The sequence below is a fragment of the Exserohilum turcica genome (assembly GCF_000359705.1).
Source record: "Exserohilum turcica Et28A unplaced genomic scaffold SETTUscaffold_13, whole genome shotgun sequence".
Lineage (NCBI taxonomy): Eukaryota > Fungi > Ascomycota > Dothideomycetes > Pleosporales > Pleosporaceae > Exserohilum > Exserohilum turcicum.
Genome location: NW_007359948.1, coordinates 1490775 through 1518598, shown reverse-complemented (window position 1 = coordinate 1518598; position 27824 = coordinate 1490775). Strand labels below are relative to the sequence as shown.

The 27824-nt window shown below is 55.2% G+C and overlaps 9 protein-coding genes across 9 annotated transcripts in view; 6 read left to right on the top strand and 3 right to left on the bottom strand.

Moving 5' to 3' along the window:
* The first annotated feature begins 121 nt into the window (after nt 1-121).
* SETTUDRAFT_148009 (carbohydrate-binding module family 48 protein) lies at nt 122-2163 on the top strand. The gene is made up of 3 exons (XM_008025063.1): nt 122-1188; nt 1255-1888; nt 1954-2163. Exons 1-3 carry the CDS (start codon nt 155-157, stop codon nt 2005-2007), a joined length of 1722 nt encoding a protein of 573 aa, XP_008023254.1. The 5' UTR covers nt 122-154; the 3' UTR covers nt 2008-2163.
* A 3486-nt stretch (nt 2164-5649) lies between these two features.
* SETTUDRAFT_159860 (uncharacterized protein) lies at nt 5650-5902 on the top strand (the record flags this gene model as incomplete). The annotated part of the gene is made up of 2 exons (XM_008025062.1): nt 5650-5683; nt 5712-5902. 2 exons carry the CDS (start codon nt 5650-5652, stop codon nt 5900-5902), a joined length of 225 nt encoding a protein of 74 aa, XP_008023253.1.
* Nucleotides 5903-8109: 2207 nt separating this feature from the next.
* On the top strand, nt 8110-8755 carry SETTUDRAFT_26716 (uncharacterized protein; the record flags this gene model as incomplete). The annotated part of the gene is made up of 3 exons (XM_008024706.1): nt 8110-8163; nt 8224-8256; nt 8324-8755. 3 exons carry the CDS (start codon nt 8110-8112, stop codon nt 8753-8755), a joined length of 519 nt encoding a protein of 172 aa, XP_008022897.1.
* A 406-nt stretch (nt 8756-9161) lies between these two features.
* On the bottom strand, nt 9162-10438 carry SETTUDRAFT_167947 (uncharacterized protein). Its single transcript, XM_008025061.1, has 2 exons — nt 10396-10438; nt 9162-10341 (listed from the first exon to the last, which is right to left on the bottom strand). The coding sequence occupies exons 1-2, from the start codon at nt 10396-10398 to the stop codon at nt 9274-9276; spliced, it is 1071 nt and encodes a 356-aa protein (XP_008023252.1). The 5' UTR covers nt 10399-10438; the 3' UTR covers nt 9162-9273.
* Nucleotides 10439-10705: 267 nt separating this feature from the next.
* SETTUDRAFT_167946 (uncharacterized protein) lies at nt 10706-12533 on the top strand. Its single transcript, XM_008025060.1, has one exon. The coding sequence runs from the start codon at nt 10730-10732 to the stop codon at nt 12059-12061; it is 1332 nt and encodes a 443-aa protein (XP_008023251.1). The 5' UTR covers nt 10706-10729; the 3' UTR covers nt 12062-12533.
* A 92-nt stretch (nt 12534-12625) lies between these two features.
* On the bottom strand, nt 12626-13108 carry SETTUDRAFT_37989 (uncharacterized protein; the record flags this gene model as incomplete). Its single annotated transcript, XM_008024742.1, has 1 exon — nt 12626-13108. One exon carries the CDS (start codon nt 13106-13108, stop codon nt 12626-12628), a length of 483 nt encoding a protein of 160 aa, XP_008022933.1.
* A 1262-nt stretch (nt 13109-14370) lies between these two features.
* Nucleotides 14371-16325, top strand: SETTUDRAFT_105857 (uncharacterized protein; the record flags this gene model as incomplete). Its single annotated transcript, XM_008025059.1, has 3 exons — nt 14371-14727; nt 14844-15390; nt 15448-16325. 3 exons carry the CDS (start codon nt 14371-14373, stop codon nt 16323-16325), a joined length of 1782 nt encoding a protein of 593 aa, XP_008023250.1.
* Nucleotides 16326-18355: 2030 nt separating this feature from the next.
* Nucleotides 18356-20739, top strand: SETTUDRAFT_26712 (uncharacterized protein; the record flags this gene model as incomplete). The annotated part of the gene is made up of 2 exons (XM_008024705.1): nt 18356-18789; nt 18903-20739. 2 exons carry the CDS (start codon nt 18356-18358, stop codon nt 20737-20739), a joined length of 2271 nt encoding a protein of 756 aa, XP_008022896.1.
* Nucleotides 20740-23737: 2998 nt separating this feature from the next.
* The window catches only part of SETTUDRAFT_167942 (uncharacterized protein), a 5409-nt gene continuing 1322 nt past the window's right edge, over nt 23738-27824 (bottom strand). Inside the window, exon 3 of the mRNA XM_008025058.1 lies at nt 23738-27786. Coding sequence (XP_008023249.1) covers nt 23893-27786 — 3894 coding nt within the window. The 3' untranslated portion in view covers nt 23738-23892. The remainder of the gene's footprint in view (nt 27787-27824) is intronic.

Sequence of the window (27824 nt, the reverse complement as noted above, 5' to 3'; positions counted from 1 at the left end):
TACAGGCGTACATACAGACAGACGGACGGACGTACATACATATATTCATTCATCCATACATACATACATACATACATCCATACATACATACGTACATACGTACATACATCGCGGAGGCCGCCCTGCCTCTGGCTCGAGCGGGCAGCCGACGACCATGGGCAACCAGAACTCGCGCTCGACGACCCCCTCGTCCAACCCGCAGTCGCCCTCATCACATGGCCACGCCCACGCCCACGCCCACCCGCACCCGCAGCAGCACGCGCACTTGCATCCGCACCCGTACCCGCACAGCCAGCACCACTCGGCGCGACGGCGAGAGTCGATCCAGGCACTCAGCGCCGCCAAAGCCCTTGCCGCCCCCTCGGTGAGCCTCGAGAACGCCGAGAGCTCGACCCGCCCGCACTCGCGTGGACGCGCGCAAACCATAGGGACTAGCACCAAAGCTGTCGCCAGCCAGCTGCGCGCCGCCCAGGACCAATTCCGCCCCCCGCCCCAGCACGACGCCATGGGCAACGAGCAGAGCAGCCAGAAGGGCCATCACCACAAGGACCGCGAGCGCGAGAGGGAGAGGGACAAGGCCGCCCGCGATGCGGCGACGGCGGCGGCGGCGGCGACGACGACCATGATGACAACACCAACAATCCACACCACCCCGCCTCAGTCGCAGCCTCTAGCAACGCCTCCAGCAGTCTCTCCTCCAGTGCAACAACACCAGCAGCACCCGCACCAGCAGCCAGAGCCCCCCGCCGACCCCTCGCCCCCGCCCCCGCCTGAGCCCACACTGCCCGTCGACGTGCCCGCCCTACCGCGAGAAGAGGCTGAAATCCCAGCCTCGATAGACCCCGCCGATGCCTCCGACTACCTCATTCCCTCGTCGCAGTTCAGCCGCCCCCCTCGCATGCCGCTGCCCATTGAAGAGGAGGTCCATACCCCCGGCTCCCCCATCATCTCCCCAGAGGAAATATGGAGCCCCATCCTCGACAACGACGCCGAGGGCATGCTTCCCCGCCGCTCCTCGATGCTGAGCACCACCACGGCCGACGACGAGGATCTGGGCGACGAGTTCAAGGGCCCCAGCACCGGCCGCCCAACCGTCCCCACCCTGATTGAGTGGGAAGGGCCTGGCGAGCGCGTCTATGTCACGGGTACTTTTGCAGGCTGGAACCGCAAGTACAGGCTCCATCGAAAGTATGTGTCCATTTTTTTTCTCTTCTCTTCTCTTCTCTCCAAGACAGCACTAACACTTCTCTGTAGTGGCCCCAGCAAGAAAAAGGATGCCCTTTCTGCCTATGTTTCGGTCACGCCAGGCACCCACCATCTTACCTTTCTCGTCGATAACGACATGCGGACGAGCGATAAGCTGCCGACCGCCGTAGACTACACCAACATTCTTGTCAACTACATTGAAGTGCCGTATCCCGAGCCACAGCCCCTGGTAGACAGCCCGTCCAAGGATACAAAGGACGCGCCCGACACGACGGTTCCCGTGCAGGAACGTGAGGCTCCCGCCGGCATGTACCCGCCCCAGGTCCTCCCACCAGCGCCCGAAGTCCAGCCCATCAAAGCCCCTCTGCCCGAGCCGCCGAAACCAGTCGTTCCCGAGCCCACCAAGAAGTACCATCAAAACATTCCCCGCTACCTGCTCGACCTCGATGCCCCAGAAGAATCGTCTCGGTTTGCACGCGCCAATGCCATGACCAACAACCTGCCCACACCACCCACGCTTCCGGGTTTCCTAGGCAAGAGCATTCTAAACGGCACTACGCCCATGAAGGATGACAGCAGCGTTTTGATCCATCCCAATCACACGGTGCTCAACCATCTTGCAACAAGCAGCATCAAAGATAATATCTTGGCCACGAGTGCTACTACAAGATACAAGCAAAAGGTACGTCACCCACCCCACTCTTGCGCATAAGCTTCTACTAGGCATCAGCACTGACGACTTGGCAGTTCTTGACCACCATCATGTACAAGCCCAAGGAAGAGCATACCGAGGCGCATTGATTGGTTTGGCCTTTTCTTGCTATTGGCTTTGGCTTTTTTTTTCTTGATCATTTTTCTCTATCGCCACCCTACATTTTTCGATATTATAGAAACGAGCGATGATGATGTCTTGACGAATCCTCTTTTCTCCTTGAAATGATAGCGAATCAATATAGCCTAGATATGTAACCCTTTCCCCTTGGAAAAAAAAAGCAGCGGCTACAAGCAATGGGGAGACTTACGGACCCTTTCGGTGGTATTCTAGCGGCAACGATAGGCTCAACTTTGTATGCTACATGCATATACGCGAGACTAGCGGAAATGGATTAGAAATGAAAGAATACTTTGCTACCTTTCTTCCTTTTACGTCAGCACGGTGAAGTTACTGGTGGAAATCGATAAATGTTTGATGAGGCATATTAGTAAGATGACCAAGCACACATCCGGCTGTTCCATCTGACACGGAGCTCGTATGCATGTAATACCAGATTAGCTTACGTATTTTGAAAACATCAACAATATATATAGAAGACAGGAATATAATACTTGGAGCATATTAACACAAGATGACGCTGTTTAGAAAAAAATTCACACCAAGTTCGCATGTTATGCAACTGGAAACTAGATACGAAGCGTACTACTGTAGTAAGATATCGATGTATTCTTATCCCGTGGTTTGTAACAAAAATAAAAGGTTCGGCATATTAACTATTCATGTCTATAGGAATACGTAATAATATACATTAGTAGTAGTAGTACCAGTAGCAGTAATAGTAATAGTAGTTTGTACTAACACTACTACATACGTACGTAGGTACGTAGATCAATGAGGGTAAGTTAAGTCAAGAAACCAAGTACTTGTCGTACGTAAGCAAAAGTCTAGTTTGAAGCTTTTTTTGTTTGTTTTGCTTACAAGCACATTTGTCATGCTTTCCTTCTTACCTGCATACTTGGTTTGGCTACTTTCTTACTCACAGCCAAATGTCTTGAATCTTAGTCTATTTTAATAAAGTACAATCAATACGCACAGACGGATGTAATCGTTGTGTATGCAGCTTGTACATACATACATACATACATACATACATACATATATATATATATATACATACCCACACATATCCACTCATAGCGCCAAATGTGAATCACACACACACACACACCTACACACATGTGACCATGGGATCACCCGGCGATCAGTGTGAGAGTGTGCCAGCAGCGAAGAAAAGCCAAGTTTTTCGATCTACACTCGAGTTTCCCTCGCTCAAACTTCCACGTGACGTAACTTGTCTGCTTTCCCCCCTCCCCCCCACCACCAGGCCACTTGTTGTATGTCGTCACGTCATGCTACATAATCGCAGCCGTCCTGTGATTAGCACCCCCGCGCTTGCCCTGTGGGAAAGCCCAAAAGACTAGAATACGTGGCCCCAGTCTGCATTTGTATAAAAAATGCACTGCAACAAACTGATTTACCCATGTTGCCCCTCGTTCTTGTTCGTTGGGCCCCCACCCAACAGGCCATGGCTATTTATGTATGTGATGTGCTATGTGATGTGCTGTGCTGTGATATGTGATATGCCCGCCCCCCTAGAGACCTGCATGCACATCCCATGGCTCACAAGACCCCACTCACACTTGCACACCCCTCCCTCCCGTCCTGCAAACACACACACACTAGCCAAGAAGTGGAGCTGTGAGTATCTATGTGGTCCCCCTCCCGGACGAGAATTTGCGGGGAACCAAAATGGTCCAACAGGGAGAGAGGGGGAGAGAGAGAGAGAGTAGCAAACAAGCGGTCCATGTGATGCGTCCGTCGTATATAACGACGGGGAATGGAGGGCGGAGTGTAGGAGGAGGAGGAGGAGGGGGAGGAAAGTGAGTGATCGGGATCTACTGGGGGCGGGAAACGGAACTTGTGCACGGAACTGGTGGACGTATGTAAGAGTAGCAGCACATCGGACTATATCCGACGGCAAAGCCGAAACAAAACCCCCCCCCCAAGACATACACACACACACACACACATACACACATACACACATACGTAATGTACGTAATGTACGTAAACACACACATACACTTGAGTGTTGGCTACACCGACTCTTGACATAACATGGCAAACCCCGCAGTGCGACATTGTTCATCGCTACGACTTGCCCTGTTCAGATTCCCTCCCCCTCCCCCCCCTCCCAAAAATAAAAGAGATTAAAAAAAACAGCGCTATGGTGCCCGTTCCAGAAGAGGAAGTTTCAGAGGCACAAGTTGAGTGTGGGCCGTGACCGACATTCATCCCGACTTTGTTCGTTTGTGCTTGAATGCCCTCTTATAATTATTTGGCTCTTAATTATCCGCATACAAAACACATCCGTAATGGTATTACTACTACCACGACCAGACATCCAGAATCATCCTTGTAAAAAAAAATTAAGAATAAAATAATGGCTAGAATGATATATACTGGCGCCTCTATACTCCAGTCTTGCCAACCCCCCCCCATCACGTCTTCCACGCTGAGCCAGTAACCTCGGACATCGGACAAAACTAAGAGTGGGCAAATACAGCGAAGACCCTCGTACTTGTGAAACCCACGCCAAGGTCAGGAATTGAGTTTGACCTCTTCCTGCACCCACATGTCGCCGTATATGAGCAGTCTGCGAATGAGGACAAGAGCAAGACCATGTTAGCAAAAAAAACAAATAGTACACGAGAGAGACAGAGACCAGCCTGTTTAAGCAAGAAACGGCGGGAACAAGCGATATCCGGAACAAACTCCGCACACGCTGTTTTTTTTTCTCTCCATGGCCGCGCCCGCTCCAAAAGGCTTCACCGTGACCATTTGTCGAGGGCAAAAAGCCGTTGGTGCTGTACCGGATTCGAAGCCTTGGCCGAGAAGGACAACATGTACATAATGCGGGTCCGAAACCTGGGCGGGCACAAAACTGACCCCTGCTGAACCTACATAACTGGGGGCCCCGCGGTTCATTGGACACGACGCCTGGCTGCCCACCATATCGAGTAAACGCTGGGCCCTGTCAACATGCCCCAGTCTCTCTGGTGGTGTGAGGATGACCTGGACTAGGGATCTTCCCTGGCGAAAAAAAGAGGACCTGGGCACGGCGACGTGAGGCGCAAGGCGGACCAACACGTGCTGGCTGCTGGGCTTGGATCTTCTCGGTGGGTTTGGGGGGTGTCGTATACCACCGAATATAATTCAACACGTAATTCAGATAGTCGCAAAGGCGTTGAGAGAACGAGGGGGGACAGCGTGGGGCTCGCCAGCCGTTCGGCAGTTGCAACTCTTGGGCTATCTTGTACAAACAGCTCTTTTGGAGCCCAGTCAGCTGACGCCATGTCGCAGAGATGGCATGCGTGGTCGCAACTTCAAGCACAGCTTTGCGCACGTTTCCGGTGGTCATGTCTGTTGTTTTTTTCTTTGCTGGGTCATCTATTGCCTGGGTAAGTGCGAGCCGTCCGGTGGGTTACGACGTCGCAAGCCGGCAGTGATCTACGTTCGGGATGGCATCTTGACTGAGTCATAACAATCTGGTATGGTACTGGCGATCATAGAGCACTGTCCTTTGTATCAGCCTGTAATTCGTGTCATGTCCAGGACCCACAGCACACTGACGGGTGGTAGTTTACCTTCCAAATTGGGTCTGGAAAATGCCACTGGCCATTTCCACCAGCAACCCGTGTGGTTTTTTTTTGGCTGTCTCGACCACAAGGGCTTCGCTGGCTATTTGGTGGAAAGGACCAATGTATCGGCCAGACAAGAGGAGGAGGAGGAGGTGGTGGTGGTGCTGTACAAGCTGCTCATCCTCGCAAAATGCATCTGGTGGCTCTTCCGGCTGGTATGCTCCTCACACGAAGCCCCGACCCAGATGATCTTGTCGACGACGGGATGTCGTCCATATGAGGCGCAACGGTCCACTGAGTGGACATGATAGATACAGCCACAGACTGGGAATTTCTCAACGACGCGAATGCACATTCTGAGGCGAAGCGGAGCTGGGGGGTATTTGTGATGGACTGTCGTGTACGCTGGTAGTAGTCCAAGTGGGTAGAGACATGAACGAGCAGGAGAAGAGGGGGAAGAAGAGGAGGCTTGAAGCAGGACGGCGACGAATGGATCCACGAGTACATTGTACAGCAACTGGGCGGCAAAGGACGTTTTTCAGCAAGCTGGCTGTATAGGCAGCGTGTCGAAGCAGGAGAGCAACGGAAGCGTGCCCCTGTCTGGCGGCGACGCCATTGGCCGTAGCTAACCTTTGAGGAAATTGACAGGTCAAGTTACGTGACGCTAAGAGGCCATGGGCGTGGAGAGGAGCTACAGTAGGGGTGTCGATTGGTGTGCTCAGCCACGTTGAAGCAGTGGGCCCGTAGTCATCTGAGTTCAAGCAGCAAGTCCGAACAGCAAGCCACGAAGACATGCTTCGCAGGCTGGGCGTCTTTTGGCGGTGGCCTTGGCTGCCGAGTGGCATGCCGGGGGCTCTGGGAGCATGGCCCCTCGTCGTGTCTCAGCGGCACACATGCACATGGTTTCGTCGTCAGTCGACGGGTGTGGCGTGAGGGCTGCCCGCCAGTCACAGCCAGGTCCAAGGCGACGGCGGAGGAGACGGAGAAAGAGCAAGAAACAGGAGCGCTACCGGCGGCACCGGAGCCATCAGCACGGCACGATGGAGATAGATTGACCTGGTGCCGCGTGCAAAGCCGAAACCTACGCTTCAGGCCGGCGGGCGCGGTGCCCAGTGCGAGTGCTCGGCGCCACAGCGAGGGCGCGGTGGATGCTGGATGAAGCTGAGCAGAGGAGAGTCGCGTGCGAGTCGCGTCGTCTTACATAAAAGGCGATCCGGGCGTCTGGCGGCGCTGCTGGGCTGATGGTGAGGCGGAAGTCCGAGTAAACGGCGACGTCGTTGGGAGGCGGCGGCGGCAGGGCGGCGGAAGACGTACCTGCGCGCACGGGCCCGCCTCCAGAGTCAGCCCTAAATTCCTAGGCGCACACGCCCGGCCCGACCCCAAACCCCAAACACCGCCCGGCCTGCCCCAGTGAGGCTTTGCCGTGCCCCCAGCCATCAAAGTCACCAGACGCACGCCAGACAGCCACAGCCACTGCGCCCAAACGCCCACGTACGTATGTACCTGCTGCACCCGCCGACGATACGAACCCGCCCGCCCCATGACGACGCCTCCCACCCCCCGGCTCCACGCGTTCCATTTATACGCCGGACGAGAATTGCTGCGTGAAACCGCCATCCGCGTGCTACCTACCAATCCGTCGTCGCCGCTGGCTTATGTGAGCATTACCGAGTAGCCCGTCTGTCTGGTTTACTTTTTTTTCTTTACGCGTTTTGTTTTATATATATGCTTTGGCCCGTTTCCCTAGTCTGCTCTGCTGCTACTGTACATTTCCACCCACGCCTCACATATGGCCCTTTGGGTACTCTGGACGTGGGCCAATCAAGTCCTGCTGTTGCTTTTCACTCCTTTGTCAAGATACTCACTGCGGCCATGTTACAGGACGACGGGTGTAGTATTCGTGTCGTCGGCTATATCGTGAATTCGAACAGTCTGAGAAGAGCCAGACGATGGCTTGTGCGAGATTTGTATGTCTGCAGACTTGGTAGAAATCAAATTCAAACAACTGCGAGGACGACACACACAACATGTCCAATATCGCGCGTTGTGCCAATTATCCAGTGAATATTCTCCTGTCACACCAACACTGTCAAGACGACACACAACATGTCCAATATCGTGCGTTGTGCCAATTACCCAGGGATACTCTCCTTTCACCTCAAGACTGCAAGACAATCCGTAGCATGGACCAATATCGCGTAGTCGCTCGTCATTGACCAGTGAATATTCTCCCTACACACCAGTGCTGTTCAGCTGGACGTCAAGTGAAGGCTGAGGGCACCTAGCTCATCCTCACTCAAACTAGCAGCCCTCACTCTCACCTTCATCCGCCCTCACTCATAATTCCCTAATCCAGATTCCACTATCTAATATAAAACCCCCTCCTTGCACTGTCTTTTTCTCCAACACTCTTTTTCCATCCCACCACCTCAAACAACTTTCAAGATCTTCCAACCGCCCAAACCCCAACCAAAAAAAACACTTGACATGCCTCCCAAGAAAAAGGTCGCCGCAAGCGATGGCACTGAAGCTGAGGGCGGTGTAAGTACACTCACTCTGCTTCCCTCCCAGCTGAACCCAAAACTTACAACTTTCTCCCAGACTTTCCGCTGGACCCTCGAAAACGAGCGCAAGGTAACTCGAACCCCTTCTCTCCTCCTCCTCACTGACACACTGACACACTGACACGCCCCCCTCACAGCTCCTCGTGCTAATCCAAGGCCGCTACCTCACATCTGAAGACTACGAGCGCCTCGTGACGGTGTTCCCGGGGACAAACTACAACGGGGTCAAAATCAAGGTGTCGCGGTTCCGCGTGGAGCAGCGCAAGCTGTACGACGAGTACGGCTGGGTTCTTCCTGAAGGCGGCGCCAAACTGCGCAAGACGGAGACGCCGGCAAAGGACAACAACAGCAGCAGCAGCACTGCGACGCCCAACAAGAACAAGCGTTCCGCCGACGATGCAGATACCGAGACGCCGACCAAGAAGCCGCGTGCGCGTAAATCCAAGCAGAAGAAGGAAGAAGAGACTTCTGCTAGTGCTGCGGAGACGGAGACGGAGACGGAGAATGGACTCGATGGTGGTGGTGGTGGTGGTGGTATCAAGGAGGAGGAAGTTGAGACTCAAGTTTGAAAAACAGAGAAAAGCAGTGCGAGAGCGAGAAAAAAAGGGGAGAGTCATGACGGGAAGTTGGGGGTTAGTTCAAACAGAGTCTCATGATGTTTATGAGGTTGCATAAATGGAATGATGGGATGAGGATTGTCTCTCTTTGTTTTTTTTGTACTTCACCATGGGTATGGTAATGGTAATGGTAATGGGGTGGAAAGGTTTCATATCATGATTTGATGGACTGACTGCAACCACTCTTCGTGCAGTCGATATAGTCAAAATCATCCAGCAAATGCAATTCATGGGTTTATTAGCTGCCTGCCTGTTCTCATTTCATCCTTGCCGTATCAATCCTGTCAACACCGTCCATCAAGTCAACACATTAGAAAGAGGCAAGTATTCATTCGTCTCTCTATAACCGCCCCATGGTATAGGTGCAAACGCCTTATTTCCTATCCTTGCCAACGCCATGAAATGCTTTCCTTTCCGAGCATTGCGTATCAAAAACGGTCCCTGTCTCCCATTCCACCCAGTCCATTACCTCATTTGTCGCCCTTCTTCTTCCGCAGAGTTTGGCCTGAACCCTCAAAGTGCTTCGAATCCTTTTGCTCGCCTTCCTCTTCCTTGTTCTTGAGCGGGGTAATCTCGTACCCGAAGAACAGCTTGCTGGGTGGCAATCTGAGGGGCTGTGGACCGTTGGAGCGCCGCACGACCGGTGGTGGGTTTGTCGATTGTCCGGCAACAGGTGTCGAGGCTTGCGGGGTAGGTGCCTTGCTGCCCTTCTTAAGTAGCTTGTGGCCTGTGCTGATAAAGTTTGATGATGTTGCTTTTGCTCCATTGGCCGCAGTCGTCGCAGAGGGCGCAATGGCCGCATAGTTGATCGCTTCCGCCATGGTGCCGTGAGCATGCAGAGTTCCGCCCTTGCCAGCCATGACGCCCTTTCCGCTCCGCGGCGTACTAGTTCCGCTAGTCTTCTGTGGCTCCTGGTAGCCCACTGGTGGTGCAAAGTCAACTGACAGGTCCGTCTCAATGGTGCATACAGCCTTGCTTGGATGGTCTGGCCTGGTCTCGAGCACGGCTATGCTGTACACATTGTCATTATACGAAAATGTGAAGATGTCGCCCGTGGTGAGGCACGAAAAGTTGCGAAACGCGTTTTCGAGGACGGCCTTTGGGTCCGAGATTTCCAGGAAGGACGAGTCTTGGGGCTGGAGCTTGATAAAGGTGCCGAGAGGTATGTCGGTCGACTTGACTTGCAGGAGATCCCCAGGTTCCAGCTTGAGCGTCTCCATCAGCCAGTACGGCAGATAGATCTTGCCTTCTTCTGCAATAAACTCCAGCACACCTGCGTGCGTCTTCTTTCCGTCTTGCTTTCCATTGATGAGCTCAAAGAGCATAGGGTATGTGATGTGCAGCCGAGTGAGCTTGTCGAGAGCGCTGGGAGGAAGAAACACCTTGCCGCCGTGGTTTGCCTCTGGGCGCTCGGGGCCAGGCAGCATGGCAATGGGGTAGCAACGGAAGTATTCGTCGAAGCGCCGGGGAGCGCCGCCGCGTCGCATGGCTTGGTACATGGCCATGGGATCGTCTTGGTCGTAAAAGTTTGGATTGAACTAGAGGTGGTGAGTTGAGAAGCAGGACAGAGGTAGTGGCGGGGCGCCTCTCACCATTTTGGATACGGGATGAATGAGCGAAGATGGAGTCAGGAAGGCCTGCGGGTAGAAGGGAGAGGGGTAGGGACGAGCAGGAAACTCGGAGCAGGCGATAGAAGCGGGAGACGTATGTAAGTATGGATGTAAGTATGGGATCGCAGATGACGAAGCCTAGGCTAGCAACCCTAGGTAACCACAGTAGGGGAAACTGTTTGAGCCACAAGCGCATGTCGGAACCTCAGTGCTAACGCCGCAGGTGGCCCAAGCTCCAAATTTCTAGAGCGCGCGAAGACGTACGTCACTGGCCCAATACCCAAGCCTCACCTCATTCCACACACTCGCTCACACCATGGCCAGCTCGAGCGGCACCTACAATCCTGCACGGCCAAAGCGCGCCGGCGAGCACTTTGCACGCACTCACCCCATGGACAAGGACGAGCCGTCGACGAAGAAACCTCGCTTCGATCCGCGCAATCCCTCGACACTCGCCCAGGATGCCGCTGACGACGACGACGACGACCCTGCATTGGAAGCCGATGTTATAGGGAAAAGTGCCGGCATCAAGCGGAACGCCGTCAATATTGACGGCTACGATTCCGACAGCTCCACGGAGAACTTTGACGTCCGCGCAGAGGCCAGCCATAAAAAAGAAAAGCCTGCCAAAGACGAGGATGATGACGATGACATGTTTGCAGAGGAGGACAAGGACGAGGAGCAGGACGAGGAGCTACGGAGAGGGCAAACGGACAAGAAGAAACTGCGCTTCTTGGACAACGCCGAGATTGAAGGGCAGGAAGAAAGCAGCAAGTCGGGAGGTCACGTGGCTGCAAATTTCACAAAAGACGCAAAGGGTGCCACGGATGAGGTGGAGAGCAGCAGCGACGAGGGCGACGACGAAGAGCGCGACCGGCTCGACTCGGACATGGACGAGGAGCTGGGTGCGGGCAGCAAGAAGAAGCATGCGCCCAAGCTGGACGCCTTCAACATGCGCGCAGAGCAGGAAGAGGGGCGGTTTGACGAGGCGGGCAACTACGTGCGCAAGGCGTTTGACCCCGAGGCGGTGCAGGATTCGTGGCTCGAGGGCATATCCAAGAAGGACATGAAGAAGGCCAAGGAGGCGCAGGAAAAGAGGGATGCGGAGCGAAAAGCGCGCGAGCGCGCCGAAGACTCGATAGCGACGAGCGACGTGCTGTCGACGCTGATTGCGCACCTCGAAGTAGGAGAGACGCCCATGGAGGCGCTAGTGCGATATGGCAAGGCGGCGCCAAAGAAGGCGAGCAACAACCACTGGGCCAAGAAAAAGAAGAAGGGCGAGACCATGGAAGTGGATGCAGATCCCGCACAGGAAGCAGCAGCGGCCAAGGCAAAGCAGGTGATTGACTCAATAACCGAGTGTGCCAGCCGTCTGTCCGACCGTGGGGTCGAGGATATTTACGAGCTGCCGCGTGAATCGATTATGCGGCAGTACAAGCGCGAGACGGGAGAAGACTGGAGGAAGCCTAACCCTGAAGCAGTGCAGTGGGAGTTCCACTGGCTCAACGCAGCCGAGGGCGATGTCAATGGACCCTACGACCAAGCAACCATGCAGGCATGGGAAGCGAGCGGGCAGTTTGCAGCAGGGGCCGAGTTCCGACGGGTGGGCGAGACGGAATGGTCACGACTGCTCGACTTTGACGACTGAGGGGCATGCATGCAGGGGGGGAGGTGTAGGAGGAACAGGCACAGTTGTTGTGTTGGACGAATTATGGCGCATGCCATGGCGAGCAGAGGGCGCACGAGGAATAGAAGACGAAGAAAGGAAAAAAAAAACAAGGCCGCGGTCGCGGGCAGGAAGACGAGTGGCTTGCATCACATGATTTTCCATGCATGCGTCTAAGCGATCCTTCCAACGACATGAGGAGGGCGCAGCCAGTCGGAAACTTGATAAAAGCGGGAAGCCCTTTGTGATCGACTTGTAGTGGCCAAGAGGGCGGCCGAAATTATTCCTAGCCTTATCGAAATGGGGAGCCCCGTTTGCAGTGGGTATGGACATGGAGTGCGACATGGCGAGTGGTTGGCAAGCCCTCGTGTCGGGTCCGCGATGCGTGTGTGAGGGCGCGTTATATGTGTGCGTGTGTGTGTGTGTGGGCGTAGATGGGGATGGGTGTGTGAAATGGGGCATGGGGGGGGGGCTGACTGTACGAGTGTTGGGGGGTTGTGCAAGCGTGGATAGCGAATGAATAGAGAGGGGACGGGGGACAGGGCGCTATGCAAGGTCATTACTGTGCACACAGACTGCACATGTCATCTGGGGTGCAGCAGTAGCAGCAGCAGCGGTGGTGGTGAAGGGTACATAGACCGGGAGATTACCGGTGGCAACGTGCAGCTGACGACGTGTGGTGGGCGCCATCATGTTCCCCGAGCGTCGTGACCGGGCTTGGGAGTGGGAGAAACGCAGGAGCCTCGGGTTCGTCCTGTCCTGACCGCATGTTTGCATCTGGGCGCTGCAGCGATTGCGGCGGGCAGAGGCGGGCGCAGAGGGCGTAGTGGTGGTAGTGGTGGTGGTGGTGGTGGTGGTGGTAGTAGTAGTGGTAGTAGTAGTAGTTTGAGAGATGTCCCTGGAGAGGGTTTTGTCGTGGTCGACGACGTTATTAGCAGGGAAGCTAACGCTACGGCCCGCCACCTGGCGACTTCCAGAACGCCGGGCCAGCCAGTCCGTCCTTTCTGCCGTCGCTGTGCCTGTGTACATTACATTGATATGTAGACGGGCACACAGTAGACCTGCTAGTACATACATAGGCGTAGTAGCAGTCGTGGTACGTACTTGGACGTCTGTGCCGGGGGGGAGGGGGGGCTGTGGCGCGTCCTGGCGCGCGAACGAGAGAGAGAGAGAAAGAGAGGGCGCGCGCGAGCGAGTGGTGCCGCGAGTAATGGGGCCTTTGTGCCGTACAGGCATTATGCCGGCCACAGTCATAGTACTAATAATGAATGGAATGGCGTGTCAGCAGCCAGACAGGGAGAGCGTGGGCGGGCGTGGCCAGGAATACGACTGCGAGGACGGGGGGGGAGGGGGGTGGCATCAGCAGCACTGGCGCTGGGCCTGGGACTGGCAGGCTCAGCGCCGTAAACGCGTGCGCAGCGAAACTAGCAAGCAGCAAGTAGCAGTCGCAGCACGAGGAAGAGGCCGAGTTGGAACGGGCTGGCGGGCTGGCGGGCTGGGCAGCGAGTGTTGAGCGAATGCTGGGCGGGCATGCGCGTTGCAGCCGTCTGCCTCTCTGCTCTGGCCGTCGACTCGCCAGGAGCGTGTGCGCACGTGTGCAGCCGTCTCCCCGCGCCGTTAGCGGGCGCTGGAGAGACTTTTGCAACCCAAAGCATAAGCGGCCGCCGCCCTTCTCTCTTTCGGAGCTCCTCCTTCGTCGTCCCTGACTACGCCCAGCCCACCCACACCCACACACACACACAGCTTTCTCCCTCGCCGCCGCCGCCTGCTCGGGTCCTGCTAGGCGCCTGGCGAACCTTCTTGACGTCTGCTAGCCTGTCCTCCCTGTCTGCCTGTCTGCCCTGCCCGCCCTGCCCTGAGCCCGCCCCGTCTCAACTCCCCCCCCCCCCAGCCCCCAGCGCAGCCATAAAAAATAAAAAAACGTGCGGCGTCACAGGGGAAGACAGGAACACGCTCGTCCGCCGTCCCCCCCCAGAGGCCACAAAGCCAAACGCCTGGTCCGCCTGGCCCCTCCATCCCTGGTTATTGCCCGTCCGTCACGCACGCCAGCCCTCGACCGCGGCGGCTCGAGCCTCATCTCTCACCCACACCCACACCCCCTTTTCCCATCCCGACCCCTTCGCTCGTCCTGGACCCGTTCGCGACCGTCGCCTTCCGCTCATTTCACCACTCCGCGAGCTTGGGCCACCGACTCGTACCTCCGCCCTAATTTTCTGCTGCTCCTCCCTCGCAACCCTCACGCTACGTCCTCTTGACGACCCGGACCACCCCCCTAATCCTCACCGCATATAATGTACTCGTCGGGCTACGACCAGAGCACGTCGCGGTCCCCCATTGCCCAACGAAACCAGCCCCAGCCCGGCTCTCTGCACCGAATGCCCTCGCGCCAGTTCGACGCCTACGGCCAAGTGCCCCAGCCCAACATGTACGCCCAGGACGACCACCAGCGCGCTTACGAACAGCCTCGCTCCTACGAGCGCCTCAACCAGACCATCCACGCCGGCAGCTACGGCTACGACATGGCCTCGGCTGCCGCCTGGAACACGAATGCCTTTGCCCAGAACACCGGCCTGGGCTCGCTGGGGGGTGCCGCCGCCGCCCGCATCAAGTCGCAGCAGCGCCAGGGCGGCCGCAGTGCGCTGCCATCGGTAAGCTCTCTCCTCTCCCTCGCAACCGCCAGTTTTTTTCTTGCTCTTTCTTTTCTTCTCTATTTGCGTGCGAGATACGACAAAAACGACGACTCGGACTGACACACGCTTTCCAGGGCTGGATGGACCAGCAGCAGCAGCCCCAGGGTCTGCCCAGCTTCGCCCTCAGCAACACCAACCTGAACACGATGCAGACCAACAGCTACGGCCACGACGTCGACGAGGAGCTCATCCCCACGGCCATCGTCATCAAAAACATACCCTTTGCCGTGAAAAAGGAGCAGCTGGTTTCGCTCATGACGGAGCTGCGTCTGCCCCTGCCCTACGCCTTCAACTACCACTTTGACAATGGCGTCTTCCGCGGCCTGGCCTTTGCCAACTTCACAACGGCCGAGGAAACCGCCGCCGTCATCGAGTCGATGAACCACTTTGAGCTCAACGGCAGGAAACTGCGCGTCGAGTACAAGAAGATGCTGCCGCTCGCCGAGCGCGAGCGCATCGAGCGCGAGAAGCGTGAGCGCCGCGGACAGCTCGAGGAGCAACACCGCCCGCTCGGTGGCGGCCTGCAGTCGCAGGCGTCGTTTGGCTCTCTTGCCTCACACATGCCCGCCACTTCGCCTTCGCCCGTCTCCGCCATGAGGGGCAGTGGCCAAAAGACCGTCGGTATGTCGAGCGACGCCGCCAGACACGTGGCGAATGATGCAGCTGACGGCAGTCTAGATGTCGACCTCAACGACCCCCAGTCGCTGCAGTTTTACACGCAGCTCCTCCTGTTCAAGGAGTCCAAGGACCGTGACAGCATGACGTTCCCGGCCAACCTGGCTCCGCTGCAGCGCCGCACTATCCACACGCTGGCTCACCAGCTCGGACTTGCGCACATTTCAAAGGGTACCGGCGACCAGCGCCAGGTGCACATTTTCAAGGTCTACGACAACCAGGGCCTCAGCCCTCCCATGCCGCAGATGTCGAGCAGCAACCCCATGGAGCAGCCTCGCCGCAACCTCAACCGTGCCGCCACGACCGACTTTAGCGATGTGCGCGCCGAGGGCGGCTTCTACAATGCCTTCAACCGACAGCCATCGGGTCTTCTTGGGTTTCCGGATTCGCCTGGCGGACTGAATGCGGTGCCCAATCTGCGTGGCGCCAAGTCGTATGCCGACCTCAGATCATACACGCCATCGCCAGCCCCATCGACTGCCAGCCATCCCATTGGCCGGCCTGGCGGCATCTCACTCGAGGGGCTTGGCTACAGTGGCAGCTCGACCAATCCCAACGGTACGCCCACTACCGGTTCCATGTCTCAGCGCGACGACGGGCTGCTCGAACGGGAAATGAGTCGCATGCAGCTTTCGTCTGGCTATCCGCAGAACAGCAGCCCGCGATCGCTGCGACAGATGACGTCGTGGGACGCTCCCGGCCCCATTGGGGGCCACCGCACCTTCAGCACAAACTACGACGACCGTCCATCGCGACAGCCTCGCGGCCCGCTTCCGGAACGAGGACAAGGCTTCAGCCGGCCGCGACAGAATGGACACCAGAACCGCGGCAGCGACGAACTGTCGTCGCAATCCAACGTGGAGATTCTTGTAGGCCAGTAGTCATGTCAGGTCCGACGCACAAAACCCAAGGTTGTCGCACGTATCATCACTCATTCAACGGCACGTGCGATGGCACCCACGAACGAAAAATCGATGACCAACGTTTAACGGCCTATCGCAAGAGTTTGGCCCTCGCTACTTACACAACACTCTGGATTGACTTTACGATGCATACGAAGAGAATGATGCCACGATGGTAGAGACATTACATCCAGAAGAACTAAATTGGGCCCGCGCCCCACCAATCTCGCATTTCCACTTTGGATACAGTAAAAAAAGCATTTATGAACTTGGGGGAAATATGTTTTTACACATTTATATTGAGTTGTACGGTTGCCGACAATGTGTTGTAGTACTGTGTTTTAGTTTTCGATGAGGAAGGGGGGGGAGGAAGACTGGGGGTGGGGAGAAGAGAGAGCTATATTTGACACGCAATTGGGACGCTCGTAAGGTTTTTGGTCTTTCACTTGTTCTTATTTTTATTTTTATTTCTTTCGTTCTTTCTTTCTTTCTTTTCTTTCTCTCTTCTCATTTCTCTCTTTCCTGGCTTTTCTGTTTGGATATCACTATAGTTCAGGTTGATGCAGGGTGCCTGGAACAAACAGTTACAATAATGGAAGGTGAATCATCTGAACACCTGGCTGCTCCACTCACCCCCTGTACGTTTGCACGCAATCAAGGTGAAATGGAGCCAAGTGGTGTGTGTTTGCCATGTGGCATGTGAGGGCCTTTTATAATGGCTGGGTGGGAGGAGCTTGGGGACGGGCGTGTGGATACAGCATGTATGGTGTGTGTGCACGTAGAGTAGATGAGGCCGACGCGTCATGGGTATAGTGGTGAGCAAGCAATAGCCCGTCGGCGGTTCCGGAGGGCGTGGCCGTGGAAGTTCGGAAACAGGAGGGCCAGCAGATCTCAACCTTGGGCGTGGATCGTAAGATGGGGTTCTCGAGACAGCCGTTTTGGGTAGAGTGGCGCGGCTGAGCATGCGGCATCCTGGCCCCTTGAAGCCGGCCTGAGCTCATGTGACTGCTCGAGGCATCGGAATGTAGGCAGACATGTGATGGAATTTGGCCAATTTCCCATCATTCCACCTGGGCGCGGGCCGAATGCGGACGGTGGTGGAGTTGAGGCTGGACAGCAGAGCGTCGAGGCAGCAATGCAGAGGCGGGCAGCGGGCAGCGGGCAACGGTGGGCTGGCCAGCGGCGCAACGAGTGCGGAGGCGCCTTGGGGGAGGGAGATGGAGCGAGAGAGGCGTGAGCGGGCGAAGGGGCGCGAGGCGGATGGGCAATGTCGCGCGTCTTCTCTGTTCTCACGGCGGCGATGAGATCAACTTCACCGCACTGCCAGCGTCATTCGCTTACGCCGCGCTAGCATGACTCGCGGGCTCTTACCCTGCACCTGTCACGGCAATAGTGCCAATGTCAACGTCGTCGACCCGTTGCAACACCTCGACTCGCCCTGTGCCCCCCCCCCCCATCCATCCATCCACCATGGCTGTGGCATCCCGCGGCGGCCAACTTGCCCGGCCCAGACAGCTTGCACAGGGCGCCCATGATCTGATGCTCCGCTTCTGCTGACTCATCGTGCTCTCCGCCCATGCCTGTCCGCCAGCGCCGCTGCACGCCCTGCCCACTGCCCGCCACGCCCGCCTCGTGCGGCGGCTATACGAGCCCGCTTTGCTACTGCCCGCCCGTCCTTTGTGCCCGCCCGCCGCCGGTTTGAGCACAATCGCCTGATCTCTTTCTCGCCAAACCGCAACAACGCCGCAACAATCCACGCCCGCCGCCTACATAACCGCCACGCCCGCGCGCTCGTCGACGCCCGCGACCCAAGGCGACCGCTGAGTCACCTGCGCGCTTCACCCACGACTGGCGACCGGCCCGGCTTGGCTTCTGCAGCCCTCAGATCCGCCCCAGCCTGGTGAAGATTCTTCCTCAAAGGGGGCTCGGGTTCCATCGGGTACCCATCGCAGACAAAACCCTGTCCAACATCCCCTCCCCCATCACCCAAGCAAAAACGCGCAAATCTTATGTCGAACCGCAAGCGACGCGCGCCAGGCGCATCTCCGCAGGCCCCCACCCAGACATACCAGCACGATATCCCCGCCCCCGCGGATCAGTACATCAACTGGAACGACCCTGCAGTGGCGCCCGACATGAATTTCAACGACCCGCCCCTTTACGACAACTACGCCGCAAACATGGGTCCTGGCCATAATCGCGTCGTCTCGCTCGACGGCTACAACGAAGGCACCGAGATGTCGGGCCAATTGGTACGCCGAAACACAAATCAACAGCTCGCACCCGCCCCGCGCCGCACCCAATGGGATGGATTCACAAGCCCCCAGCAGCAGTGGGAGACGGTCGATGATGACGAGGAGCTCGAGCAAAAGGCTGCGCTTGCAAAGAAGGATGCACAGGCGAAGCGGAAGCAGATCCCTCCGTTCGTCCAGAAACTAAGCAGGTGAGTGAGATTCTTTTCTTTTCTACTCCATGCATCTTGTCCTGTCAGTCGGTTCTTTTTTTCAATCATTCAGATATGCTTACAGCTACGGAACGCTGACTGACTTTTGGCAGCTTCCTCGACAACAACAAGAACGAAAACCTCATTCGATGGTCCGACGACGGTAATAGCTTTATCGTGCTGGACGAAGACGAATTCGCACGAACGCTGATCCCCGAGCTGTTCAAGCACAACAACTATGCATCCTTTGTACGGCAGCTCAACATGTACGGCTTCCACAAGAAGGTCGGCCTATCAGACAATTCGATGAAAGCGAGCGAGACCAAGGCAAAGGCGCCCAGCGAATACTACAACAAATACTTCAAGCGCGGCCGGCCCGAGCTGCTGTGGCTGATCCAGAAGCCGAAGAATCCCCCGACCGGGCCAAAGCGCAAACGAGACGATGAGAACAAGGGCGACAGCGATGAAGATCGCAAGTACATTCAGGACAGTGGGGGCGGGGGCTATGTGGAAGAAGTGGCTGTCCGAGGAAACGAGCAAATGGCCATGATTCCGCGGTCGGAATACAACAGCCTGCGGGTCGAGGTTCGGGAACTCCAGCAGCAGCAGAAACTCATCTCCAACGTCTTGACCCAAATCAAGCGGCAGAATGAGGAACTGTATTCACGCGCAACATCCTTCCAAGCGCTCCATGACCGACACGAGAATTCCATAAACGCCATTCTGACATTTCTCGCGACCTTTTACAACAGAAGCCTGGAAAACAACGCAAATGGTATGAACCTTTCCGACATGTTTCCTTCGGGGCGACAGCAGCCCCATGGTAATGTGGTTGATGTGGACGATTACCCTATGCAAGACGCACACAAGTCGTCGCAGCTGCAGAGGAATAGAAAGCCACTTGCCATTCTGCCGGCGCCTACGCCAAATCAGCAAGACTACCTTGCACCAGCCACCACGGGCCGCGCCACAACCATGAGCCCGACCACAAGGCCGCTAGCAAGCCCCATCACGCGTCCGGGGAGTCGGCAGCAAGCATTGAGGTCCTCGGTGCCGCACAATCGTCAGCAGTCGCAGCCTTCTTTTTCGACGCCTCAAGGCACAGATAAAGTGCCCGGAACGCAGCCGAAGAGTGAACCGCCGCTCCACGCGACATCTCTGCCCGAAAACGATGCAATCATGTCGGCAATACAAAATGCAAATGCGAGCGCTGGCCAATCAGCGAGCCAGGCACCCGACTTTGACTACGCGGCCGCCTTGTCAAACTACCAGACACAGGACGGACACGTACCTCTTACTCAACAACAACGGAACGATGTTCTAACGCAGATTGTCAATAACACCGCCGCACAGAACACGGATAATGCCCTTACCAACCCCAACCCGCCCGAAGTCAGCCGCTTGCTCGACGATCTCGCCCAATACCAGGCCACACAGCAGCAACTGGAAATGCTGCAGAAGCTGTCGGATCAGCAAAACTCCAAGATTCAGAACATCCACGAGCGCATATTGCCGCTCAGCCCAACGGGCCAGATTGAAGGCATAGGCGATCAGAACTCGTATTTCGACGCCAACGGCCTTGGTGAACCAGGACAGTATGATCTAAACATGGACAATTTTGTCCATGACGAGGACTTTTTCACCGACAACAATGCCCCCACCGACGTTGCCACACACCCTGCCGTCAACGGCAACCACACGGTGCTGCCTGATTTCAACTTTGATGCTGCGGCTCCTTTGGACGAGTCTGCCGGTGACGCATTCAACTTTGCAGACATCAACGGCGCAGACGACACGGGGCATTTGGTTGTGAATGGCGGTACCGACGAGAGTGTTGACAGCAGTAGAGTCGACAGCTTAGGAAGCAGCAGCACAACCAGTCCGGCGGCGACGGTAGAAGAAGTCGAAGACGAAACGAGAAAGCGAAGTCCAAAGAGGCGGAAGAAGTAGTCTTGTTCTTTATTCTTCCTCTTCTTTTCTTTTGGTCGTATCTCGTATCTTCTTCTTCGTGTGATCTTTCTTCTTCTTCTTGTTCTTCTCTCACAAATCTCAGCGTCTGCCGAATCACAACGTGCGGGACCCTGTCAGTATGCATGCTTTGTGGATGTGGATTTCAGGTACTTTTCAAAAGTTTAAACTTTTTTTTTCTGTCTTTTTTTTTACCCATGCTCCCTTGTCGAATTATCTTGCAAAATCGAATTACACAGAGAGAGCGCATACAGGGCAGATGGGTGGCAAGGTTTGCTTAAAACTTGAAAGACACAACACAACACGCACTGGGAGCGAGAGCGGGAGCGGGAGCGGGAGATATGGGGCCAAGGCCACCATACATGTAACGAAGTTATGAACACAAGTAGGCGTTGAACGCGGGATTTGCGTGCGGGGCTTTAAGGACTTGCGGGAGTTTTTGGTCAGGGGCATGCGCTTGAGGGGAAACAAACCACCACATATCACGGCATATATACGTAGGATTTTATACTCTCTGCTTTTTTTTTCTTTTCTTCTTCCTCGTTTCCATTTCACTCTGTTTAATTGCTTTTCTGGCTTTTCTCTCCGCTTCCACACACCTCGCACTACGCTACAAAGTAGACAGAACAGAACAGAACAGAACAGAAACTCGTAAGATATAAACTAGATACCCGTTTTTTGACGTAACATGGCTTGCACAGCTTTGACTATTCACTCTGCCTTTTCCACTCTGCATCTCTGCCATCTCTGCACCTCGGTCTCGCTTCCTCTCTCCATGTATGTACTATATACATCTGCCGAGCCAAACCAGCCCCCACGCTAACAATTCAGTAATCAAAAAACTTAATACTACATGTAAGTATCCCACAGCAGAAACGCCCCCCCCCCTACTTAGTCTAGTCTAGTCTAGTCTAGTCTAGCCTAGTCCTAATCCTACCTCGCCTTACCTCCATCTATCTCCATTTCCGCTTACACCTGCTTACCTCACCCTGACATAAGTCCAGTACATCCATTCTAATCGGCGACCACAAATAAATCCAAAAAAAGTAGAACCCCCACAGAAGCACCGAAGATACCCTCCGGGGGGGGGGACGGAACGGAGCATCGCCCCCATCGTCGCATCGCGGGGGCCTACTTGTTACATGCATATACACGCATGCATGTCTGGCGCGCACACGTCCGTTGTAAAACGGAGTGCAGCGGAGAAAACATTGTTATCATCATCGTTATTAGTATTGTTATTATTATTATTATTTTTTCCTAAAAAGAAAAAGACTAAAGCTTAAAGGTACTTGACGGTACAGTACTTAGAGTACAAGGCTGAGTGGGAGGGTGGAACCAAGTCAAGTACCGATGCCGATGCCGATGCCGATGCCGATTGCTGATGGTGGTGGTGGTGGTGGTGGTGGTGGTGGTGTACTTATCCTAGTCTAAGTAGCGGTACGTAAGTACTAGCGGTACTAGGTGTAGTGCTAGTAGCAGGAAGCGGGCGGGCAGGCAGGCCGGCAGCGGTATGTAGTAATAGCGCTAAGTAAGTACAGTAGTGGTAGGCAAGTGGTTGTGGTTAGTAGTGGGATGGGAAAACGGGCAAGCAAGGACCAGGACCAGGGCCAGGGTCAGGACTAGGGCAAGGGCAAGGGCAAGGAAAGGGGGGGGGGGGATAGGGATAGGGATAGGGATGGTGGAGATGCCAAGGTTCAAGGTTAAAGGACGTGGTGGTGTAGGTAAGGTACAAGGATGAGGGACAATGGCAAGGACAAGGTTCAGGCGGGGGAACCAATCTATACGTATCCATGTGGTACTACTACTTAGGTGTACACTTGGATACGTATTGTAGATGCGCGTGCATGGGGGCGGCACGGGATCATGGCATAGTTAAGTAAGTACATACGTACATAGGTACGTATGTATGATACATAAGTACATACATACAACGTTGTATCTCCCTACCGCCATGTTATGTATGTAGCCTACCCCCGTCTTCCCAGCTAGCTAATTTCCCAGTTCTGTGCCCCCTCCCAAGCAACACACCTACGTAACCTAGGCTACCTATGTACCTAGCTAGTTTGGTACTTATCTAGCAAGGGGCGCAGGGTTGCGTGGCTAGTTTGGGAAAAGATAGTTTTGCTAGTTTATTTTTTTCCCCCCTACTTTTTTTTTTTTCGCCGTACAAATGGCATGATGCCCTAGACACATGGTACGATGCGGTACGATCAAGTGGGGGTGTGAGACGACGACAAGACGAGACAAGACTGCAAGCCAAGATAACGCAGTACGAGATGAGACGGGATGAGATGAGATGATCTGACATGCACATGCACATGCACATGTGCACGCGCCTAAGTAGGCGATGTAGTTAGTACATTTATATGGTTTCGCGGGGACAGGGGCCGAAGTGGTGACGTCGTGGGTTGTTTGAGTTGCATGTGCGTGTGTGTGTGTGTGTGTGTGTGTGGAGGAGAGAAATCGACATGTACATGGGGGAGGTACATAGATGTGCATGGGAGAGATAAAGAGGGGGAGGGGGAGGGGGTTTGGTGGGTCACGGGTAACAGCGGGGATCTAAGTATGGTTTGTACTTGATGGTATATTTTTTTTAAATTACTTGGGTAAGATATCTGGGTTTGTGTATGTAACGGTGCACGTGTGTATGGTTTAGTTGGTTAGTCAAATGCTGGGTTGGTTAGTCAGTACAGACTAAGCGTCATGTATGCATATTGTAGTGTACGCTGGGAATAGGTTACAAGGCAACTGTGCGTCAGGATAGAAAATGGGAATAGGAATAGGAATAAGTACAGAATAGAAACAAAGCGGTGAAATACGCACATGAACGAGATATACAAACTACATCTTCATGGAATCAAGAGCTTCAGCATCAGTCAAGGCTACTCATTTCTTCCCTGCCTGTCTGTATTCCCCACCTTCTACCATCCGCACATACACATTCTTCATACCACCAATAGCTAGAAGCGAGAATCAAAGATGGCAAAGAGTCAGATCTACTATGCCGAATACTTCATTCACAAACTAAACAACCCCGAAATTTTCTACATATCCCAGTATATCAAGACAAAGGCATTTTCTATACATGACAGCCACCCACGCGACGCCTCGGAAACAGACATCTCAACACATCTAGATGCGCATGCTTTCGGCAATAATCTTGTACTCCTTTCGCTTCTTCTGCATCCTCTTGCCGCCAAGCCTGACTTTGGCGACGCCAATCCATTTTGCGAGGCCGGGGAAGAGAATTCTTTCGCTGGCATATGCTAGGATGAAGTTGCCTAGGCCTAGCGTGAGGATGAATGTCTTGAATGGCACGTCCATGTACGTGAGCTCCATGACTTGCTTCACCCACTTGGCTGGGTCAAAGAGCATGTAGAGAGTGATGGCAAGGGTGACGAAGATGGTTGTAATAAACGGCAGGTTGCGAGACATGGGCTCGCGGTAGGGTTTGCCTACGCTGAGGACGACAGCTGAAAGGATGTACTGGAAGCAGCTTGTCAAGAAAAGTGCAGTGTTCTGTGAGTTGAGCGAGTTGCTGTGGTTCTTGTCAATGACGGGTGCGATGTACCACTTCTGCTGCTGCACAAAGTGGAATGCAGTAAACTGGCACAGGATACACAGGACCATCTGTCCAAGTAGCGGAGTGAGCACTTTCCGAGATACCAGATTGGCCGTCGGGCGCTTGCGACTGAGGACTGGGTATGCTCCAGACCAACCCATGAAGATGGCAATGGGGAGGATGAGCAAAAGGTCAATGAAAAGGAACTGGAAGTCGCCCAGGTTGCTGGCGCTTGCATACAGGAAAGATACCGAGCAAAACTGAATCGCACTGTACAAGCTCATGTACTTGAAGCAGCTAAAGCTCGTTACGAGCGCAGCGCGACCTTCCTTGATGACTTGCGGCACGCAGCTAATGTCGAATTGCCTGGATGTGAAAGGGGCAGCGACTGACGCTTCAGCTTCAGAAAGCGATATGCCGACGTCAGCGGCTTTGAGAGCTCCACAGTCATTTGCGCCGTCGCCACAGAAGCCGACGCAGTAGTCGATCGACTGCAATTTCTCAACAAGTTCATGTTTTTCATCAGGCGACATGCGGGCAAAGACCTGACCACAGACGAGCATCTCACGCAGCACCGACTCGGACGCAAAGTCGACGATCCAGCGGAAGACATCACCGCTGACTGCCAAACTGTAGTTGCGCAGATTGGAGATGTCATACGGGAGAGAGACATCGGCTTCGGGTGGCGGGGGAAGAGGCGTTAGCGTAGTATCGTCGAGCTTGAATACTGGGTCATCTACACTCTCCCAGCATAGCTTTGAGAGCGCAGTACGGGAGTCGCCTTCTTCAAAGTGCGGAACGAAGCAGTGAGCCGTCTTGTTGATGAGACCGCATTCACGAGCCACACTGATGGCAGTGAGAATGTTGTCGCCGGTACACATGACCTTGCGGATGTTGGCACACGCAAGCTCTTCGATGACTGGGGCCGTGCTGTCCTTGAGCTTGTTTTCGAAGATGATGAAACCAACAAAGTCCAGACCACTCTCGGCTTCCTCCCTCTTCATCTTCTGAGTTTTGAGCCAGTTGAGCTTTGGAATCGTCTTGGTAGCGCAGGCGATGACACGGAAGCCGCGGTGCGTGTAGAAGGAGAGGAGCTCCTCGTAGTCGGTGGGAAAGCTTGCGGGGCGGCAGATCTCCTTCATCACTTCAGGCGCACCCTTGACGTAGACTTGTCCGCTCTTTGAACCAAATTGCCGCACAATGACACTGGCCCTGCGGAGCTGCGAGACGAACTCGAATGACTTGATCACACCGAGCTCGACCTGCTTTCTGCTGGCCTCGTCTTGGACATCGTCGACATCATACTCGCGACCAGGAGGCGGACGAGCAACAGACGGCGACAATTTTTGCTCTTCTCCATCATCACCCGAATTGCCAGACTTTTGCTCGCCTTCTTCGTAGCTCCAGCCGGTGAATTTAAACATCTTCACGTCCAATGGGTCGCCGACCAGCTCATCGTCAATCTTGCGCAGTGAGTGACAAGTAGCCATGGTGTAGAGGATGGTCTTGTGGGCATGGTACTCGACTGTTGGGTCACGGTCGTGCTGTGAGGCGGGCAGAATGTCGTACGAGTCTGGAAGAAGCTCGCTGAACCTGTTCCGGGGCCGCTCGACGACGCGGACACCTAGCACATCTAGGCCTTCTTCGGTGAGCGTACCAGTCTTGTCAAAGCAGACCACGTCAAGCTTGCCACCGACGTTGACTCGTTGCGGGCTGATGCAAAAAATCTGCTTCTGTTTTAAGCGCGACAGCGCAAAGCTGGTGCCGATGGTGAGAGTGGCGGGAAGCGCAGGAGGGACGACAATGGTAATCAGGTCGAGCGCGCGTACCACAATCAAGTGCCACTCAAGACCGAGATGGACAAAGTTGATAAAGGACGCAACAAACCCAATCATGGCGATGATGGCCATGACGGATATGTACCGGAACGAGTCGCGGTAGAACTTGAAGCCTGAGGGTTTGGGGAAGAGCATTGATCGGACCAAGGCGCCCTTTGTGGTGTTGAAGCCCGTACGAACGACCATTGCCAGTGCGGCAGCCTCATCATCGTCGTGGTCTTCATGCGGCCTGCGAGCGCGAATAATCTTGGTGCCACTGAACAGCATGTGTCGCGCAACTTCGGGATGAACCGCCGAAGCGCTGAGGTCCAGCATATCCAGCGACTGGTTGGTGACGGGGATTTTGGATACAGGAATAGACTCGCCAGTCAGCATGCTCTCGTTGACAATGCAGTCTCCGGAAAGTAGCAGACTGTCGCAGGGGAATTGCGTAAGTGCGGGATCCGTAACTTCGTAGACATCTCCAGGCACAAGCTCGGCAGAATCGACGTGCGTCCAGAAGCCGCTGCGCAGCACACGGACTTCGCACTCGAATCGAGACACCTCGCGCAGACGCTTCATCGAGGCCTTTGTCTCCATCAATGTGGTGACGATACTAACAGCCGAGATGATGAAGATGGCACAGGCGTAGTAGTAGTACTCGTCGAGCGACCAGAGGACCAGACTGGCAATCTGGAACACATAAAAAGGATGGAAGACCTCGTCAACGAGCAGCTGGCCGACTGTCTTTTCCGCAATGTCAATCATATTCTTGCCAAAGACGAGTTCACGGTAGTCGCGCTCATCGTTGTCGAGGCCCTCGCGGAGAGCCAAGACATGGGTCCAGCTGGGGTCTTTCCAGGTATTGGCGAGCACGAATTTGTCCTTGATGGGGTGGTACACGAAGCGGATATAGCGGTAGTCGAGGCACCTCAGCTCGCCAATCAGCGGATCGTCGTCCTCGTCCCATTCCCGCGGGCGGCCCTTTTCGGGGTCGCCAAAGACGGTGGAGAGCGAGCGTCCGTACGTCTGGCGGTTGACGTGCTGCACGGCAAACTCGCCCCACTGGTTCTCGATGACGATCCAGTCGCACTCTTTTAGAGGCGCACTCTTTCCGACTATCGTGACGCGCCACCGCGGCAGCCATCTGAAGAGCAGCCAGCCGAGGCCGAGCGTGGCGACGCACAGAAGCGCATAGAGGGCGTAGCCAACAGGCGACGTCTTGAAGCCGGCAATGACAATCGTCAGGTCTTCGGTCATGATATAGATTTTCTGGTTGGACCGGCGCCCCCTCCAGTCGGCGCCTGAGCCTGTGCTGCCTGCCGACGAGACCCTGCGCAGCAACGGTCTCTCGGACGACTTTCGGCTGCCGCTCGACTTGCGCCGCGATGGCGACGGCGAGTGCGACGAGGGCGACGGCGATGCCGCCTCCAGGTCGTCGACATCGTCAACGGCATGCCCATTGTACAGGCTCTCGTCGTCGTCGTCGTCGTCGATGGCGCTGTCCTCGTCCTCGGTGCCGTCGCCGGAATCCTGCTCTTCGTCGTAGAATGCAAAGCTCGTCAAGCTGGCGCTCGAGCCGGCGCGTCGGTGGCGGAATCCAGATACGCTCGTGGGGACGCTCTCGCTCATGGGACCGGAGAAGACCTGGATTTTGGGCGTCAGCTGCTGGCCAGGCCTCTCAC